The 19,533-nt window shown below is 38.2% G+C and overlaps 1 protein-coding gene and 1 long non-coding RNA gene across 2 annotated transcripts; both read right to left on the bottom strand.

Moving 5' to 3' along the window:
• Nucleotides 1-303: 303 nt before the first annotated feature.
• LOC125140540 (deoxycytidylate deaminase-like) lies at nucleotides 304-5,227 on the bottom strand. Its single transcript, XM_047809748.1, has 8 exons — nucleotides 4,656-5,227; nucleotides 4,432-4,536; nucleotides 3,720-3,758; nucleotides 2,438-2,522; nucleotides 1,662-1,794; nucleotides 1,271-1,387; nucleotides 1,020-1,116; nucleotides 304-688 (listed from the first exon to the last, which is right to left on the bottom strand). The coding sequence occupies exons 3-8, from the start codon at nucleotides 3,743-3,745 to the stop codon at nucleotides 625-627; spliced, it is 522 nt and encodes a 173-aa protein (XP_047665704.1). The 5' UTR covers nucleotides 3,746-3,758; nucleotides 4,432-4,536; nucleotides 4,656-5,227; the 3' UTR covers nucleotides 304-624.
• A 9,221-nt stretch (nucleotides 5,228-14,448) lies between these two features.
• LOC125140538 lies at nucleotides 14,449-18,817 on the bottom strand. Its single transcript, XR_007139791.1, has 3 exons — nucleotides 17,981-18,817; nucleotides 15,451-15,547; nucleotides 14,449-14,843 (listed from the first exon to the last, which is right to left on the bottom strand). It is a non-coding gene; the product is annotated as an uncharacterized LOC125140538 (long non-coding RNA).
• Between the last annotated feature and the right edge of the window lie 716 nt (nucleotides 18,818-19,533).

The following is a 19,533-nucleotide window of genomic DNA, read 5'->3' on the forward strand; positions in this document are numbered from 1 at the left end:
TCCAGTGTATTTCTCTGTGGGTGAACGAGGATGATGCTGAACAATTCCAGGACCTGAATGGCAAACTAACCACATATTTCTGTACAGACTGAATCAAACACACCGATTAAAAGTATGTACTGTACACCCCTGACCCTCATGCCCATGTGTGTTTCCTCCCCAAACTGTTACCACAACGTTTACAGTGTTAAAATAACACTATTGTATAAAATGTGTTCTGTCGTGTGTGTGTGTGTGTGTGTGTGTGTGTGTGTGTGTATACGACATATATTCAAAACACCGAATAAAAAAAAGTAAATCCACTGAGGATGATTAAATGTTTATTTAAATGTGGTTACAGTTATATAGTAATAATTAATAATCAGTAATTTGTAGGTAAATACAGATTCATTTGAAATAGTTAATATAGTGATCTTAATTTTCCCTCCACCAAAATAATCAAGAAGTTAAAACAAGAGTTTGATTAAATAAAGTCCAATAAAGATTTCAGTTATATAGAAGTATTTAAGCCATTTTCACCCACGATTACTTTGAAGTCTACTGAACATCACTAGGATTTTTCCTCTCAGTATTTTGGGAACGTTAAATGTTTTAGTAATATTCAGAGCTCCGTCCTGGTCTTATTCACTCAGCAACGATATTGATGGGGTTCAGCAAGTTGGCAAGCTCCTGCTTTAAGTGAAACTGCCTACAAACACAAAACAAAACAAATTTTACATTTACGCCCTTTTCCAGAGCGACAAATGAGGCTGGCGTCTTGGGTTCCTTGTTTTGAATAGTTAATGAGTGCTGTTCTGATATTGTCTGTTTATAGAGAACAACGACTCTTTTGGATTTATCTACACAACACACACTACCAGATACAGTATGTACACAAATGAGCATATATTGCTTATACAAACTCAGACTTACACATCTGCAGTTTAATTATTGCTGTTCTGTAGCAAGGAAAATATGACTTGCAGAAAGACATGCAAGTAGGATTGCTCAAAATTACACACATGTTTGTGGAGACTCACCTTTGCAAAATACCTGCTCCATTCAGCAGTCGGACAGAAGTCTTTGTTTCATCTCTTTCAGCATATTTATTGGATAAATAAACCACATTTTTTATACCTGTAGTGGAAATAATGATTGATTTTAAACAGACACACAAACACAAGTAATTTAACCGACCAAATACTACTCTTGTTCCAAACACTTCCTTTTTGTGTGGGGTGTGTGTGGTGTGTGTTCGGGGGTTTGAGTGGGGTGTGTGTGTGTGTGTTACCTGATTGGATGATGACCTTAGCACACTCGTTACAGGGAAACAGAGTGACGTATATGGTGCATCCTTTCACATCCACTGAGGTTTTGTTCATGATGGCATTCAGCTCCGCATGACACACTAGAACCAACAAGAAGATGATAAACATGATAGATTTTTAGATTATAAAAATAAATAAATCAGCACTTTGTAATATCTTGGACTGTTGAGATATTTGACTGTTGTAGGAAGCACAGATCTGTGACTAATTTGTGTTGAAGGTTTGTATGTAGACCACCCTCTTACCCTGAGAGATGGTGGGACCAGTCGAACAGTGCTGGTAGAACTGGACGGTGAATTCACAAACACTACAGAGAATAAAGTCAAACCTAATATTTTAAAGCATTAAACTCACCGTACAAATGCTTATTGTCCAGTCTTTTCTTAGCTTCACGCTCCCATGGAAGTTTATCCTCACAGCCATTGGGCATTTTGTTGAAACCGACTGCAACAATTTTTTTCTCCTCGTTTACGATGCACGCACCCACCTAGAGTTAACATTAAATCTAACAGGTCATAATTACATTAAAAAAACTTAAAATAGCAGCAAGAAATTTAACAACCATCAGCCTCTGAGCCTCAGACCATCTATAAAGACCCTGTGAAGGTGTGAAATTCAGACATCTTCAGTAGGTTGGTGAAGAGATTGTGATGAAAAAACAATATAAGAATTTCCTCCAAGTTCTCTTCATAAAGCAGACTTTGGGAAAAAAAACTTTTAACAAAAAGTGCACAAAATACAATATGGGAGTTGTACCGCATCAATACTCAGAATGAAATGAATGAATCTTGTGAATTTCTGTCATAATCAGAGCATGTTTGTGTTTTTCCAATCTTTGATCAGCACTATTTTAGCTCCGCCCACATGCCCTCAGCATGGCTAATGTGGGAACGATGACTAAATTCAGTACAACTATATGGCTATCACACACCTGCCTTGTCAGTGGAAATAGTGTTAACATGGAGGATTGTGGGTAATTTGCAGATATTTGTGAACTTATTATTAATTCTGTAAACAGAGACTGAAAATATGGACACATTTTGTCCTTGTGGAGCTCACAGTAAGAGTAATAATAGAGTAATAATACAGTAACATTTCAAGTGCTGCATTTAAGAAAATGTTTCTGATACCTTTGTGTTAGGATCAGGGCTCTTCTTGGAAAACATCAGAGCAACAGCCATGTAATACACCTCATCATCATATTGTTCATGTGTCCTGTAGAGGGTTGGAGAAAAGAGAGATCGAGTTACAATGAAGGGAGAAAAGGATTTTGTCCTTTTATTCAGTCTTTTACTTAATATACCTCCAATGCATTTACACACTCTAAATAGACACACTGTTCTTTGACTCTGTGTTTATGTGTTTATAAAGATTAATTATTAAAAAAAAAAGGCAATGTAAGTTTGAGTGCATTTAGACAAAGCAGAACTCTTTTGAAACAATATACTGTGATCTGAGAAAACAAAAACTTTTCAGCATTTAATTATTTGGTCATGTTTGGAGAAAGAAGGATTTTGGACCCATGATGCTAAGAGCACCAAACCCACAGTGAAGCACAGTGGTGGGAGCATCATGACATGCTGCTGCATCTCTGCAAACAGCACTGGTGTAGTACACGTCACTGAAGGATTACATGAATGGAATGATGTCCCGTCCATCATTCCATTCATGTAATCCTTCAGTGACGTGTACTACACCAGTGCTGTTTGCATATTAGAGAAAAATCATAGGTCTGACTCGTATGACTATCACACCCTTGTATGACTGTCACACCCTTGTATGACTATCACACCCTTGTATGACTATCACACCCTTGTATGACTATCACACCCTAGTATGACTATCACACCCTTGTTGAACAACAGGTTTCGGTTTCATATTTCCAATTAAGGGAAATTATAATTATAAAACAAATAAAGTTTCCTAAACTATTGCATGCTAATGACTATGAGGCTAGAGTTTGAAGAAGACAAACATATTGGTGTGATGGTCAGGGGTGCACATACTTTTGTATATTAAATGACAAAAGCTATGTTTCTGTCCTAATACTCATTTGAAGATTTTCCACAAGTCTGCTGTTTTTCTGTCTGACCATGTAAAAATAAAAATAGCAGATAAAATCACTCTTGTCCATTGTGCTGTTGCTGCACATGAGCTATCATAAAGAATGGGTCAATAATTTAAAAGACAGTCAGTGACTCAGCTGTTCAGATAAGGGGAAGTTCATTCCACCAGCTCAATGCCAGAACAGAAGAGTCTAGATGTAAACCTCCCTCTTACCCTGAGAGATGGTTGGACCAGTCGAGCAGTGCAGGTGGCTCAGAGGGAGCGAGGTGCGGTGTGAAATATTACAATTACACAGTAACATAAATACAAATTATATACTGTGTATAAAAGACTTCCTGTACTTACTGCATGCCTTCTCCTTTGCTGGCCATCGCACACGTTACTCTGAAATAAAACAAAAGACTATATTCTATATCGCAAAATCTAAATATTATACTAACCCCAAGCACCCCCCCCACACACACACACACACACACACACACACACCCACACACGTCTTCATGTTAGAAATTACAGAAGGTGCTTTGAGAACTTGTAACGTGGTCGGAATGTTAGGTTTGACCCGGAGAAAAACAAGGTGACTTAAAAAGGGAATAAACACTCGAGGCAAACAGCAAGTTATCCCCAAAAGCCTTTGTATTTGTTCCTCTTCAGCAATCACATCCAACATACACACATATAAACGGAGTAAAAGCGAAGGAGAAACAAAAACTCTCAGTTCCCATCACAAAAGAAAAAAAAAACGTTGGTTTGCTCAACTTAGAAGGCAGAATAACAACAACACATCTGAATACATTCAACTTCGCGCTATCTCTGCCTGGCGCATGCGCACTCACCAGTCTAAGCGCATATGTCAGCAGAACTCTCATAATGGCACAGTAACACATAAACCATTACAATATTAAAGTGGCCGTTACAAACTTTAAAAGTAAGTGCAATTAATTCTAATGCTGTGGATTTGCTAATAAATGTATAAATGATTTATGTCATTGTTTTATGTTACATTACTGAATGGTATCTCACACATATCAAAATAATGTTGATTTGAAACACTTACTTTCTGCTGCTGATGTAATTCAGATTTCTAGATGACGGTATGAGGAGTCTTTTCTTTATTGAACTGTCCGGTAAACATTCACCTTCTTAATTCTCTGGAGTGTAACTGTGGACAGGACAGTGGTGCTTAAATACATGTGTAATTCCTGCTCCACCCAAAGGAGGACAGGTACATGTTTTAGTCTAGTTTCTTCCGCATGTTTTCTCAGGGTGTTTTCTGCTTACCACAGTCTCCTCTGGCTTGTTCATTAAGCATCACACTGCTCCAACAGACAATAACCAACACCATAATCACCAAATATTAAGTTGGCTGTTGGATTTAATGTGTTGGGAAACACAACACAAAGTTTACAGAGATTCAGACTGGTTTAAAAATGGATGAGTCTTTTACCACAATCACAATTTTACCATTACAAATGTTTTTGTGCGTCATTGTACACCTTAAGGCAAACTATACATTTTAGAGATGGCAGATCACCTGGTGAACGCCTACAATTCTAATTCACATCCTGATAACTAGCAAAAAAAAAAACTATTTAAACTATTCAGGTGGAGATGTTGTTTGTAAAAGTGATTGTCTTGGTATTGTTTAATGTTACAATGGTAATGTTTAATGACATGGAAACCTTTTCATAACCTGTTCTACAGTTTCAGACTGGATGCTTTTTGATGAACTGCCAACTTGAAAGACTTCGGGACGTAACCTAAAGATAACGCGGAGTTAATGATATTAAGAAGAGGCTCACCAGCTTTATGTAACACTTCTTTCAGTAGTTTAGTTGGGATGGGGTCTAGTGAACATGTTGTTGATTTAGCTGTAGTAATAAGTTTATCTAACTCTTCCTGTCCTGTACTTGTAAAGCTGTGTAAAGCCTTAGGTGAGATTGTGTCACTAGTTGCTCTCATATGTTGAGCGTCACTTATTTTATTCCTGATACTTTCGATTTTATCAGTGAAGAATCTCATAAAGTCCTCACTACTGAACTGTGATGGAATAGTGTGCTCAGATTTCTGTTTTTTGTTAAACTAGCCACTGTGCTAAATAAAAACCTGGGATTGTTCTGGTTATTTTCTATGAGTTTGCTCAGGTGCTCAGCCCTAGCAGCTTTTAGAGCCTGTCTGTACCTGGTCATACTGTCCTTATACGCAATACTAAAAACCTCTAATTTAGTTTTTCTCCATTTCCATTCGAGGTTACGGGTTTCTCTCTTGAGGGTATGAGTATGACTATTATACCATGGTGCAAGTGTTTTATCTCTAACCTTCTGTAATCTGACTGGGGCAACGGTGTCTAATGTGCTAGTGAATATAGCGTCTATGCTGTTAGTCATTGCATCCAGGTCGTTTGTGTTTAAGGGTACAGTAAGAAGTCCAGACAGATCAGGCAGGTTATTTGTGAATCTGTCTTTAGTGGTCGGAATAATAGTTCTACCGAGTCAATAACGTGGGGAGACATAGATAGTCTGTTCTACGGGTAGTGTGTACATTATGAGGTAATGGTCTGTGATGTCATCACTTTGATATCAATGATATCTATATCAGTGACATCTATTCTGTGTGATATTATTAAATCTAGTGTGTGGTTATGTCGATGAGTTGCACAAGTGATGTTTTGTTTGAGCCCAAGTACAACACACTGGACCGTCTTTAACTGTACTTAAGATATAACATATGATATGAACATTTATTTAACTCTGGGTTACTGGTACAATCTTTAAAAAATTATACAACACAGTTCTCTTAATATATTTAATCCAGAGTTTAGCTACAGCATCGTGTTGCTTTACGGCTTCACATTTCTAAACCCAACACACCTCATAATATATTTAATATGCAGTCGTATTAAAAAGAACAATTATAAATGACAAACATTACGAGAGAGGAAGATGTTGAATAGTAATAAGAAGAAGAATATTTGCTCACATCACACCAATTGGAAAGAAAGGTTAGCTAATTTAATAAAGAGCTTAAACTCATTTTAAACTATATACGTGAGTCAGAGGGTCTTTTACGTGCTGATCACAGAGCCATTAATGTACCAGTGAGCACCAACATGGAGAAGAAAGAAAGGGAAAATTTCCCTTGTTTCAATTGTTCTGTATTTCTATAAATGTTTCACCGAACAGCTCGAACTACTGTACTGAGTCATTACACGCACTGACCATGTTTCAGTTGATTTTCAGCACTTTAAATACCGTACTGAAATGTAAAAGGTGCCGATTAACTCCCAGATATGACGATGTTTTATGAAAGTATCTGTATAAAGTATCAGTGTAGTGAGGATTGATTTGTCTTTCAGCAGCTCAGTATTCAGACCTACTGAAAGACATCAGCACTTAAATAATGATGTTTCAATAACGTCTATTTCAGTGCCACTTGATTTAAGTCTCTTTTTGTATCTCAGCACCTGAGGAACATTCATTATTACACTTTTTTCTTTACTAGTCCACTGACATTGTCGTGTTTCAGGATTTGACGTTCATTTACATTTTTGGTTTATTAATAAAATAATAATACTAATAAAGTCGTATTCTGAAGTTTTGTGTGATGTCCGCTGAAACACCAAAATAGAATTTCAGTACTCACCTGTCAGGACATTTCAGTAACTTACACATCAGTGATTTTCAGTATTTGAACAATTTAAAAGTCTCTAAAACAGGGGTTGGCACCCTTAAACACTCAAAGAGCCATTTGGAGCCATTTCCTGCAGAAAAAAAACACAGGGAGCCACAAAACCCTTTTGACATCTAAAATGAAGATAACGCTGCATATATCATTTTGTATAGAAAGTAGAGTATAGAAAAGTATAGAAAAGTATAGAAAAGGTCGAAGGTTACTTTCAATAAAATGTTCAATGTCTAACTGAGTCCTCTTCGTATTCATAACCAGGCTTCTCAAATTTTGAACACAGGCAAGCGTGACATCTCCAACCCCCCCGCAACCCCAATTTTTTTCATTGGTTGTTGCGTTAAATCTTACCCATATAGTGCCATTTTCTAACTGGCTACTGTGTAGACTTTTTTTTTTGATTGGCTGATAAGTGTCAGGCTCGACTAAGAACTGAGACACCCTTTATTCCTGCCCAGTTCCATAGAGACAGCGGTGCGGACTGATACATTTTGGGCGCTGCGGCATATTAAATATATGATAAATAGTCAAAAATTTCTTCTGTGTGAGAAATACAATGTGTGGCGGGAGAGCGTGAGAAAAGACTGAAATGCGTGACTGTCACTCTCAATGCGTGACACTTGAAAGCCCTGCATGACATCAAAATTTTGCCGGCTGCAGCAAAACAAAAATGCGTCTGCTTCTGTGTGTCGGATTTCGCAAGTCTGCAGTTATTAAGCATATTTTGAGCGACAAAAAAAAAAATTAAACATGGTTTATTTTAATGGTACAAGAGCATCATGATCTTAGAATTTAGAATTACATTTTATAAAAAAAACTAGCAAACTAAAATAAAATAAATTTAAATTAAATATTTATTTTCCAAATCTACAAGGAGACGCAGCAGAGGGATGAACGAACCACTTGCGGCTTATAGAAGACCCGTGTTTCAGTATCTGTTATTAGGTGTTTCAGTGCTTGTCATTTATAGCTGGGGTGCAGCCTCCGTTACACTCAGGCTGTACAGAGGGACCGATGCAGTCAAAATCAATAACGATCGCCTTCCGCTTCGACTGAAACTGTCAGGACTTAGCCCAGACTTTGGCCATGTGCTTTTTGTTTATGTTCTGTGTTCACGTGTCTGCCCAGCCCTTGTCTCTTCCTCCCTGCCTCTGCACACCTGGTCCTTATGTGTTTAATTTTGTCATGTATTTAACTGTGCCGCATTGCCCAAGGCAGAGCGGAATCCTCGTCTTCGGTTTGTTGTCTGATGTTGTGTCTGTGTTTCATGTTTTTAGTTATTAAACCTGTTTTTCTTTTATGCTATCCTGCATTTGGGTGCGTTTTATTCCCGCGTCTCATGACAGAAACTGTCTGAAAAACACAACCGCAAGAGAGACTTTTCGAAAATTATTTAACAGTAAGTACGAGAAATACTTTAGTCTGTGTTCTTTGTCTGGAAACAACTAACCAAACACTGATGGACAGACAGAGATTCAGATCCTCTTTACATTACAGGTATGATTAGTTTCCCTCTAAAAATCTGACATTTACAACCCCAGGGTCATCAGGAGGGCCCATAACATCATCAGGAACAACACACACCCACAACACAACCTCTTCACACTTCTGCTGTCTGGGGTACGCTACAGGAGACCGAGTGTGAGATCAAGACAAGAGTCACAAACAGTTTCTGTTCACAAGCCATCAGACACCTGAACAACACTTAACACTACAACTCACACCCCATAACCCCCACAACACACTGAGCACCTTACTCTGTATATACTGTAGTTTTCCCTACATTTAATTTCTATTATTTATTTTCATTCTTTTTGTAAGGGAAACGTGGGATTTCACTGTGGTCTAAATAATTGTGTTTTCACTGTGAAGATGACAAACAGCTTGAATCATAAGGTGACTTTTTTTAAATGATATTTTTGATTATTTGTCCTAGCGCAGTCTGCTGTTGCATCACTTTGTGCAGGAGCTACACATTTTAACAGACTAGATTAGAGTCACAGCCATTTCTGAGGCTGTACACAAGTCACGTACCAAATCTCTGCTCACAAGCAGGGATATAAATAAAGTGTTACTGAGCTCACCTGCTCCCAGGGTCACCTGAGCCCAAGCTCACCTGTATGGGATACGCGCCATATCCAGCAGCCTTCTGGAAGCTTCCATCTCTGGGGTGCAGTGGTATTTATCTGACAAATAATCCACATCAGAAGCAATGCTGAAGATTTGAGACAGGCAGACAGGCGGGCAGGGAGAGACAGGGACAGAGACAGGCAGAGACAGGGACAAGCTGTCCCGGGACAAGCAGGGAGAGACAGGGACAGGTGGACAGGGACAGGGACAGGTAGACGGGGACAGACATGTAGTCAAGCAATCTTTAACACTTCTAAATATTACTCTTTTTACAAAAAATAATGAATTAACAATGTAGTGTATTATATACAGCATGTACACTGGTCAGTGTTTGTGTTTTTGTCCTGTAGTGTTTTGGTGTGTATGTCTCACACTATTGCACTAGTTTACACACAATGCACTTAGTATGTCTATGACAGCTTACTTTATATCCTGAGCTCTCTGGTGTTCTGTGTAGCTTCATGATCCTGAAGAAACATCTCATTTCACTGTGTACTGTGTCAGATATACGGTTCAAATGACAATAAAGGCTTCTTGACTCGACTACTCCTGCACTTTATGACTAAATGAGCAATGAGAAAACTCATCTATTTTATATGAAATAGTCAGATTTCCTCATGGACCAACTGGATCAGAGGTGAGTGGGCGTGGCTTAACAGATCACAGAGTGATGACTGGGCGTGGCTTAACAGATCCCTCCTGACTCTTCTCGACTAATTCGCCCAACAGCTACATCCCCACACACAAAGGAGGCATTGTCCTGGGTCTGGTTTTCACCCGTCCTTCTCCAGCTACAGACGTGACTGCTACCTCACTACACGTCTCCGATCATCACCTGGTATCCTTCACCATCACTCTCTACCCTACCTAAAACTACCTCTCACCCCCTTGCTCTTACCCGCTGCAACCTTCACTCTGTCTCCCATTCTTCTTTAGCTTCTGGCACTCTTTCTTCTCTTCCTGATCCTGAGTCTTTTTCCTCACTACCCTTGGACTCAGCCATGATACTTTCCTTTCATCTCTTTCCTCAACTATGGACTTCCTCTTCCCTATGTCAAATAGACCCAAGAAAACTTCTTGTTCTGCTCCTTGGCTTTCAGATGTGCTGCGCAACAATTGAAGAGAGCTAAGATCATCAGTGAGAAAGTGGAAGAAATCACAACTTGATGCAGATCTTGCATCTTACCAAACACTTCTTGTCAAGTTCTCCTCAGATGTGACTTCTGCCAAGACTTTCTTCTACAAGGAAAAGCTTGAAGCTTCCTTACATGACCCTCGGAAATTCCACAACATCATCTCTTCCCTGTCAACCCTCCGGCTCCACCTTCTTCATCCTCCTTCACTGCAGAAGACTTTGCTTCTTTCTACCAGGAGAAGATTGAGGACCTTCACTTCAGCCACAACTGCACTTACATCTCAGAGTATGGATTCCCCTACACCTTCGTTGTCACATTTCTGTAACAGCAGAAGAGATTTTACAACTCATCCAGTCCTGCAATCCTACCACCTGCCCATTGGATCCACTCCCTTCCACTATGCTCCAGACCATCTCACAAGACCTTCTGCCCTTCATTACCACTATCATCAATAGATCCATAGCATCTGGTCAGATACCAACTACTTTCAAAAGTGCAAGGATTATTCCCATCCTAAAGAAACCTGCTCTAGATCCATCAGACATCGGTAACTACAGACCGGTATCACTTCTCTCATTTTTCAAAAATTCTTGAAGGCATTGTCTATAATCAACTGTCTGTCTATCTCTTACAGAACAACCTCCAAGACCCCAACCAGTCTGGCTTTAAAGCAGCTCATTCCACAGAGACAGCCCTTTTGGATGTCTCTGAAAAACTACATGCTGCTAGTTCAGCCAAACTGTCATCCATCCTTATCCTCCTTGACCTTTCAGCAGCGTTTAGTACAGTCAACCACAAGACTCTCTTATCCACCGTCAGGAGTCTTGGGATTTGCTGATCAGCTTGGGATTGGTTCGCTTCCTACCTGGAAGGATGATCATATCAGGTAACATGGATGGGAGTGACAGGTGATTCATCCCAAGGTCATGATCTTGCTATATCCTTGCACAACGATCTGATCTCCCCTTCAGCCACAGCTCATAACCTTGGGGTAACCATGGACAATCAACTGTCCTTTTCCTCTCATGTTGCTAATGTGACTCGCTCATGTCGGTTTCTGCTCTACAACATTAGAAGGATTCAGCCATTGTTGTCCACACAGGCTGCTCAGGTACTTGTTCAGTCTCTTGTCATTTCTAGACTGGATTACTGCAACGCACTGCTGGCAGGTCTACCTAAGCTGCACGGCTTGTTTTCAACCTGCCAAAGTTATCTGCATACCCCACGGCTGCTGCGATCCCTCCACTGGCTTCTGGTAGCTGAACACATCAGATTCAAAACACTGATGCTGGCCTACAAAGCCGAAAATGGACCAGCTCCCTCTTACCTCAAAGCTCTCATCACTCCTCGCACTGCACCTCGCACCCTCCAATCTACCAGCACTGTTCGACTGGTTCCACCATCTCTCAGTGTAAGAGGCAAGTACAGTATACTACAGGTCTCTTCTCTGTTCTGGCACCAAGGTGGTGGAATGAACTTCCCCTAGAGGTCCGGACAGCTGAGTCACTGGCTATTTTCAAGCAGCGGTTGAAGACCTACTTATTCAGGAAACACTTCAACTAGCACTTCTTTCCTTATCTTTTGCATTAAAAAAAAAAAACCTTTGACACTTTTTCATTGTAACTTTGAACAAATGTTTTATACTCATGGTATCTTAAGTATGTAACCTAGTGAACCAGTATTAATGTATTCAATGTTAGAGATTTAAGCACTTATGTACGTCGCTCTGGATAAGGGCATCTGTCACATGCTGTAAGTGTAAATGTAAATGTAAAACAGATCACAGAGAGATGAGTGGCTTAACAGCTCACAGATAGATTAGTGGGTGTGGCTTAACAGATCACAGAGTGGTGAATGGGCGTGGTTTAACAAATCACAAAGCGACACTATATGTGGACACTATATTAGTGATATGACTGTGTTGTACTAGAGTTTTACTTTTTATCACTACTCGTCAGTGTTGTATAAAGTACTAGAAAGCAATACTTGAGTAAAAGTACAAGTATCGTACTAGAAAAAGACTTTGGTAGAAGTGAAAGTTACCTTTTAGAATATTACTCAACTAAAAGTCTTAAAGTATCTGATATTTACTGTACTTAAGTATCAAAAGTCATTTTCTGATATTTAATGTACTTAAGTATTTGAAGTAAAAGTAAAAAAGTAAAAAAGACCAGGGGCGGTTCTAGGATTTCATCTTTAGGGGTTTTAGCCCTCAGTGAGAATTTAAAACAAGAAGAGTTTTATATTATATATTATATGACTACATAGTAAGCCAAAAGTTATGGTATTATGTAAAATGGCAAAAGTGGACACCAAAATTTTATGCATAATGTAATGATGTCTTCAGTTCATGTATGTGTGTATTCTCTACGAACAGTGAGATGAATAAAAAATATTCAGACAAGACAAAGACCAAATCAATAAATTTTATTTTTATTTAGTATTGAATGGATTGTTTGCATTAATATTTTGTTTGTGCTACAACTCTGGTAATAAGAATAGTGACATTTCACTGCTTTTGGTTGCCGTATTTGCGGCTTTCAGCCGATTAACGTTATAGATAAACGCCGCCAGCTCTGACTGCGCGTGCACGCTGTGCTTCTCCATAGAGCGTGCGTGCGTATTGTACTGTACGTGCGTAATGCAGTCTAGTAGCAGTGATTCGCCAAACCTCCCTTATTACAGTCGCACACATTTCTTCTGATTTTATTTTGTAGTAACAAGTAACGAAGACGCTTAGTGGAAATATAACAGAGTAAAAGTTTACATTTTATCTAGGAAATGTAGTGGAGTAAAAGTGAAAGTTGACAAATTTAAATAGCGAAGTAAAGTACAGATACGTGACATTTCTACTTAAGTACAGTAACAAAGTATTTTTACTTCGTTACATTACAACACTGCTACTCGTGCACTCTTCCTCAAAGCCTTCAGTGGAAATTTCTTTATTTTTTAAAATCAAAGTTACAGCATATGGCAGCTTGGTGGACCGGGGATTTGAGCTCATCACCTTCTGTTCAGTAATATTACATAAAATGTAATATTAGTAGCTTTCTGTGTCAGAAAGGTATGAAGCTCCCAGTACAGACACTTATTTTAATATATTCATATTAATTAGCATGATATGAATAAGAGATAAAAAGTGCACTAGATCAGTGGTCCCCAACCTTTTTATCACCGCGGACCGGTCAACGTTTGATCATTTTACCGCGGCCCGCTGATTGTTTATATTTTAGATTGTTTTGACTTAATAATTTTAATTTAATTGTATTTAAACATGCCTTCAAAATAAAATAGTTACTCCAAAAAAAAATTCATATAAAGTGATTTAATATTTTAACTCACTACAACGCTAAATCAATGAGAACCCTGGGCTTGTTTCTTTGCAACGAGACGGTTCCATCTGGGGTAATAGGAGACAATGACACCCGAAGTGTGTTGCTTATGTCCAGTTTATTCCGTTGTTTTGTTTTGGTTGCCGTCACTGCAGAAAACCCCGCTTCAAACAGATAGCATTTCGGAAATGGTAATAGGGATTTAAGTGATTTAAAGTGGTTTCCTTGGGAAACCACTTTAAATCACTTAAATCCCTATTACCATTTCCGAAATGCTATCTTTCTCATGTACCAGTGAACAGAGAGAAGAGCGATACACACCCTCTCTCCACCAAAGCTACAACACCACTGCCACTTGCAGCAACTCCAGACGTCACCTAAAACCGCCCCGATATCAGATATTTTGCGCATGCGCGGTATTGGTGCGGCTTTAGGTGACGTCTCTCAGCTCCCGGTTAACCTTTCGTCTATGGAAAGTCGCACAAATCCGAGAAAAATACACCACAGTGAATAAAATGGAAATAATTTAATGTTCCCTGGGCGGCCCGGTACCATTTGATCCACGGACTGGTACCGGTCCGCGGCCCGGGATTGGGGACCACTGCACTAAATGCTCTGACATAAACTCTGCCTTGCTGAATGGCAAACCCAATATTTCTGTACAGACTGTGTGTGTGTGTGTGTGTGTGTGTGTGTGTGTGTGTGTGTGTGTGTGTGTGTGTGTGTGTAAGACGTATATTTAAAACACTGAATAAAATAAAGTAAATCCACCGAGGATGATTAAATGTTTATTTAAATGTGGTTAGTTATATAGTAATAATTAATAATCAGTAATTTGAAGGTAAATACAGATTCATTTGAAATAATTAATATAGTGATCTTAATTTTCCCTCCACCAAAATATCAGAAGTTAAAATTAAGAGTTTGATTAAAAATAAAGTTCATTAAAGATTTCAGTTATATAGAAGTATTTAAGCCATTTTCACCCATGATTACTTTGAAGTCTACTGAACATCACTAGGATTTTTCCCCTCAGTATATTGGGAACGTTAAATTTTTTAGTAATATTCAGTATAAGACGGTTTCAGTATTTCAGCGGTGAAGAGCTCCGTCCTGGTCTTATTCACTCAGCAAAGGGATTGATGACTTTCAGCAAGTCAGAGAGATAATGCTTTAAGTCAAACAGCCTACAAACACAAAACAAAAGAAATTTTGTCTATTTTTCTTGTAATCTAGACTTCAGCTTGACACAGCAGCTGAAACGTCACTACATTTAAATTACATTTACGCCCTTTTCCAGAGCGAAGGATAAGGCTGGCGTCTTGGGTTCCTTGTTTTGACTAAATAATGAGTGTTGTTCTGATATCGTCTGTTTATAGAGAACGACTGATGACTCTTTTGGATTTATCTACACAACACACACTACCAGATATGTACACACATGAACATATATTGCTTATACACACTCAGATTTACACATCTGCACTTTACTCCTAACACTCACACACTATCTACATTCTTGTACTATATAAATAACATTTCATTTGAATTTTTCTTTTTCCTCCCTGGCAAAAGTGGGCTTCCACACTAGCTACAGGATAAAATACTGTCTGACAAAAGAGAGTTTTTAATTAAGTGATCTTTAGTGGTTTATATGAAAATTCCTGTCATTGAAATTTTATAAATAAATGTTAATTATTGCTGTTCTGTACCAAGGAAAATATGCAAGTAGGATTGCTCAAAATTTGACACACACACACACACACACACACACAGATATTTGTGGAGACTCACCTTTGCCCAATACCTGCTCCATTCAGCATTCGGTCAGAAGCTATTGTTTCGTCTCTTTCAGGATGTTTATTGGATAAATAAACCACCTCTTTTATACCTGTAGTGGAAATAATGATTGATTTTAAACAGACACACAATCACACACACACACACACACACACACACACACACACACACACACACACACAAGTATCAGCTCTAACACGTGATATACAGATGCAGCAGCTCAGAATTTCTGTTTGACTACTTCTGCATGATCACTGTGTGATCACTGTGTGATTCTGCCAGACATCCACCAGGAATGCTACAATGGTCTTGTTCTGACGTAGTTAATGAGTAGCTGCCTTATTCACGCCCCCAACGCACGTCTGTTGCAATGACGCATTGATCCACCAGGTGGCGCAGTGATCAGTGTAACAGCTGCTGGCATTAACCAATGAAACGTCTCTAAATTAAATGTAAACAAATTGCAGCAGAGAGAGAGAGAGAGAGAGAGAGAGAGAGAGAGAGAGAGAGAGAGAGAGATGCCGATCAGACACCGCCTCGCATTGTCATGGATATAAATATCTATAAAAATTAATATTTTTATGATATTTAAAATCCTTGCACGGTCTCTATTGCACTCCCTTGATTTTTCACTTTACACTTTTCATGCTACTGCGAGAAGGATGTGGGAGCAGTGAATACTTTGGGCCAATCTTCCAGCTATTCTTACTGGTTCAGCTACTTTCAGAAATGCTCTACTATTATCAGCAATTCTTGAAGAATTCATTCAGCATTCCAGCTTTCCCAGGGCACAGAGACACATCATGCAGCCACTGTGAGCCAATACACATATTCCAAGGGGCCATGTCTACTGTATCAATGCAAGGCCATTAACATGTAGATATAACGATCGTAACATCTACAATGTAGTGATGGGAACTATTCATTGCGCTGAGTCACATCTTTCTACAATACATGCAGAAATTCACAGTGCTGGGAAGCGACTCTGTCAAATTGACCCGGTGACTTAAAATCAAGATAAATGAAAGTATCTTTTATTTGAGCATTGTTTTTAAACCAAAAATGAACACAACAGCCTACCACAATATAATATTGACTGGTTCTCGCATGTGCTGCTTTCAGCAATTTTGTGCAAAGTGCTCATGAGAATAAAGTTTTTCCCTTGTTGGGGCAGTAAGACATAATTGTTGCTGCTGGCTGTTCTGAACAGTATGTGAAGAGGTTGTAGTTTGTGAACAAATTGTTACAGGTTATGTTGTTCCAATCAAAAGTCATAACAAAACTGCATTTTTGCACCTTATAGATCAGTGGTCAATTTGTGGTTAATTTGAGCAAACACAATATACACGTACACCAAGCACTGTTCTGATACACACCTTCTCTCCACCAAAGCTACAACGCCACTGCCACTTGCAGCTGCTCCAGACTAGAGCTGCAAGTAACGATTATTTTTCCTGTCGACTAATCTAGCGATTATTTTTTCGATTAGTCGACTACTCTGACGATTATTATTTATTTATTTATTTATTTTTCCTTAATCTAGTGTTCTTTTTTAATAACTAGCTAATGCTTTGGATAACTTTACAAAAAAATTATAAATACAACTTCTAATATAATATTTCAACTTTTATTACATTTTTTTTCCAAAAAATACTTCAACATGGTTGAAGTTTTTACAGTATACAAAAATAAAGTGCCAAAAATAAAATGTAAACAACACTTTAGCATCAGGCACGAATAATGCCATATAAATTCAAAAGCATTCAAAATGCCATATAAATTCAACAAAAGCACTGCTCAACACTGTGCAAAAATGCATGATCGGCCATTTGGGGCCAACAGTGACATCCTTTTTATGATAGAAATCTTGTACACAGCTTTGCCTCTTCCTGAGGAAAAAAAAACAATAATTACCATTAGGAACCAAATTAAACATGAAATCTATGAATGCTAACAATATATAAACTGTACTGTATTTCAAAGCGGGTAGTAAATCTGCATATTTTTAAATGAACTGAATGTGATTAATTACAATGTTTAATATGATTACTTTACAATATTAATTGTATTCAGAAAGCGTAGTGAATGTAATTTTATTATGAAATACAGAAATAATTTTAAACTCATAACTAATGAGATAATTTGTTATTAATCACGTACTTATGATTATATTTTATTGTCTTGTGCCAAAAGTAAACAAAAATGCACTAGTAGCCTATTTATCTATATGTTCAGGTACACTACTAGATTACAGAGAACTGTTAATGTAAATCTAGTAGTTAATTTTAAGTCTACAGTATGTGTGCATAAACAACTTCCAACAACCAGTTCATAAATTAAAAGTTAAAGTTTGCTTTATGGTCGGCAAAGTTAAACAGTTATACGGTATATATTTACAGTTTATACCGTTAGCGATTAGCATTACCATTATTACCTACCATATATTATTTAATTCTTGACCAAAACACAGCAGGTAAGAACGCAACAATTACTCCCAAAACTAATTGTAATAATAAATACTTACAAAGATGGCTCGTCCTTTTGAGGTCGGAGAGCGCCAGGATTTCTTCTTCTGAGGTGCTGCCATTTTATTTGGCCTCTGTTTAAAGTATTCCCATACTTTTGATAATCGTGGTCTAGCTTTTTGTGATAGACTGGAACTTTCTCCATTCCCAGGAGCAGAAGCCGCCGTTACGCGAGATGAATGTAAACAGTGTGACGCGTCGACGCATTTCACGCATGTCGACGTATTTTCGTAGTCGACGTAATCGATGACGTCGACGCGTCGTTGCAGCACTACTCCAGACATCCCCTAAAACAGCCCTGATATCACATATTTTGCGCATGCGCGGTATTGGTGCGGCTTTAGGTGACGTCTCTCACCTCTCAGTTAACCTCTCGTCTATGGAAAGTCGCGCAAACCCAAGAGAAATACGCCACAGTAAAAAAAAAAAAAAAATGGAAATAATTTAATGTTCCTTGGGCGGCCCGGTACCATTTGGTCCATGGACTGGTACCGGTCCGCGGCCCGGGGGTTGGGACCACTGTTATAGATGATGTCAAGACAATATATTAGAGTGTGAGACTTAAATATGTCTCACAGCTGCAAACAAAAAAGTCCTACAGTATATAACATTTAACCCTAAAAAAAACTTGTAGGTCAATTTGACCTGCAACATACTGTAATGAGAGTGTTAAAGTCTAAACAGGTCCTAGATACATGTCCTGAAAATATCTTGTCCTTGGTTCAAATCACACTCTTGGCATACAGTATATTTCACTTAGATTTCATTTTGGTAAGTAAAAAATGCATCAAATTTTTAAGAATGCTTGATGGTAATAAATGATCCAAAATCATTATTTTTTAATTTAAGCATAATACGTTTGTGAAGATTCTCAGTCATCCAGGTGAACTTTTCTGAAAGTTGTTCTCAAGGCACATAATTCTCCCAGAAGACAGAATAGTAGAAGGAGGATGGTGAGAACATTGCTGATAACACTCAGCTCTGCTCCCCTAGTAAGCATAACATAGGGGTGTTCTCTCCCTTACGTCTCACAGACAGATACTGTAGGTCAATCTGCAAACTCTGGCATTCACCTCCTGCAAATCTGAGGATTCCTATAAAAACTGATGTCTCTAATAATGCAGTGTTGTTACGCTTGGCGATGCATGTTTAAATATATATATAATATATTTTATTATAGTCGACCAAGTCAGTTTTTATTATATATATTTTATTATACGTATATATATATATATATATATATATATATAATAAAAACTGACTTTAATTTGCACAAGTTCAAAACCTACAGTGTCACCAAATACAACATCCATCTGTCTGTCTGTCTCTCTAAAATGTGTGATAATGACATTAAAGTTTCAGGTCCTTCCTACTATCTTCCTGCTGGACAGTGTAAGAAATTACAGAAATTGCACCCAAATTCCACTCCAAGGTACACATCTAAAAGAGCTCATTCCTAAGAAGTATCATAAGGTAATACGTTTAGGACTCTAAATGTATAAACGTGATTCAATTATAAATATGGGGACGGCGGCAGGACATTAAGGATCAC

This window comes from Tachysurus fulvidraco, unplaced genomic scaffold (assembly GCF_022655615.1).
Source record: "Tachysurus fulvidraco isolate hzauxx_2018 unplaced genomic scaffold, HZAU_PFXX_2.0 HiC_scaffold_30_np12, whole genome shotgun sequence".
Classification (NCBI taxonomy): domain Eukaryota; kingdom Metazoa; phylum Chordata; class Actinopteri; order Siluriformes; family Bagridae; genus Tachysurus; species Tachysurus fulvidraco.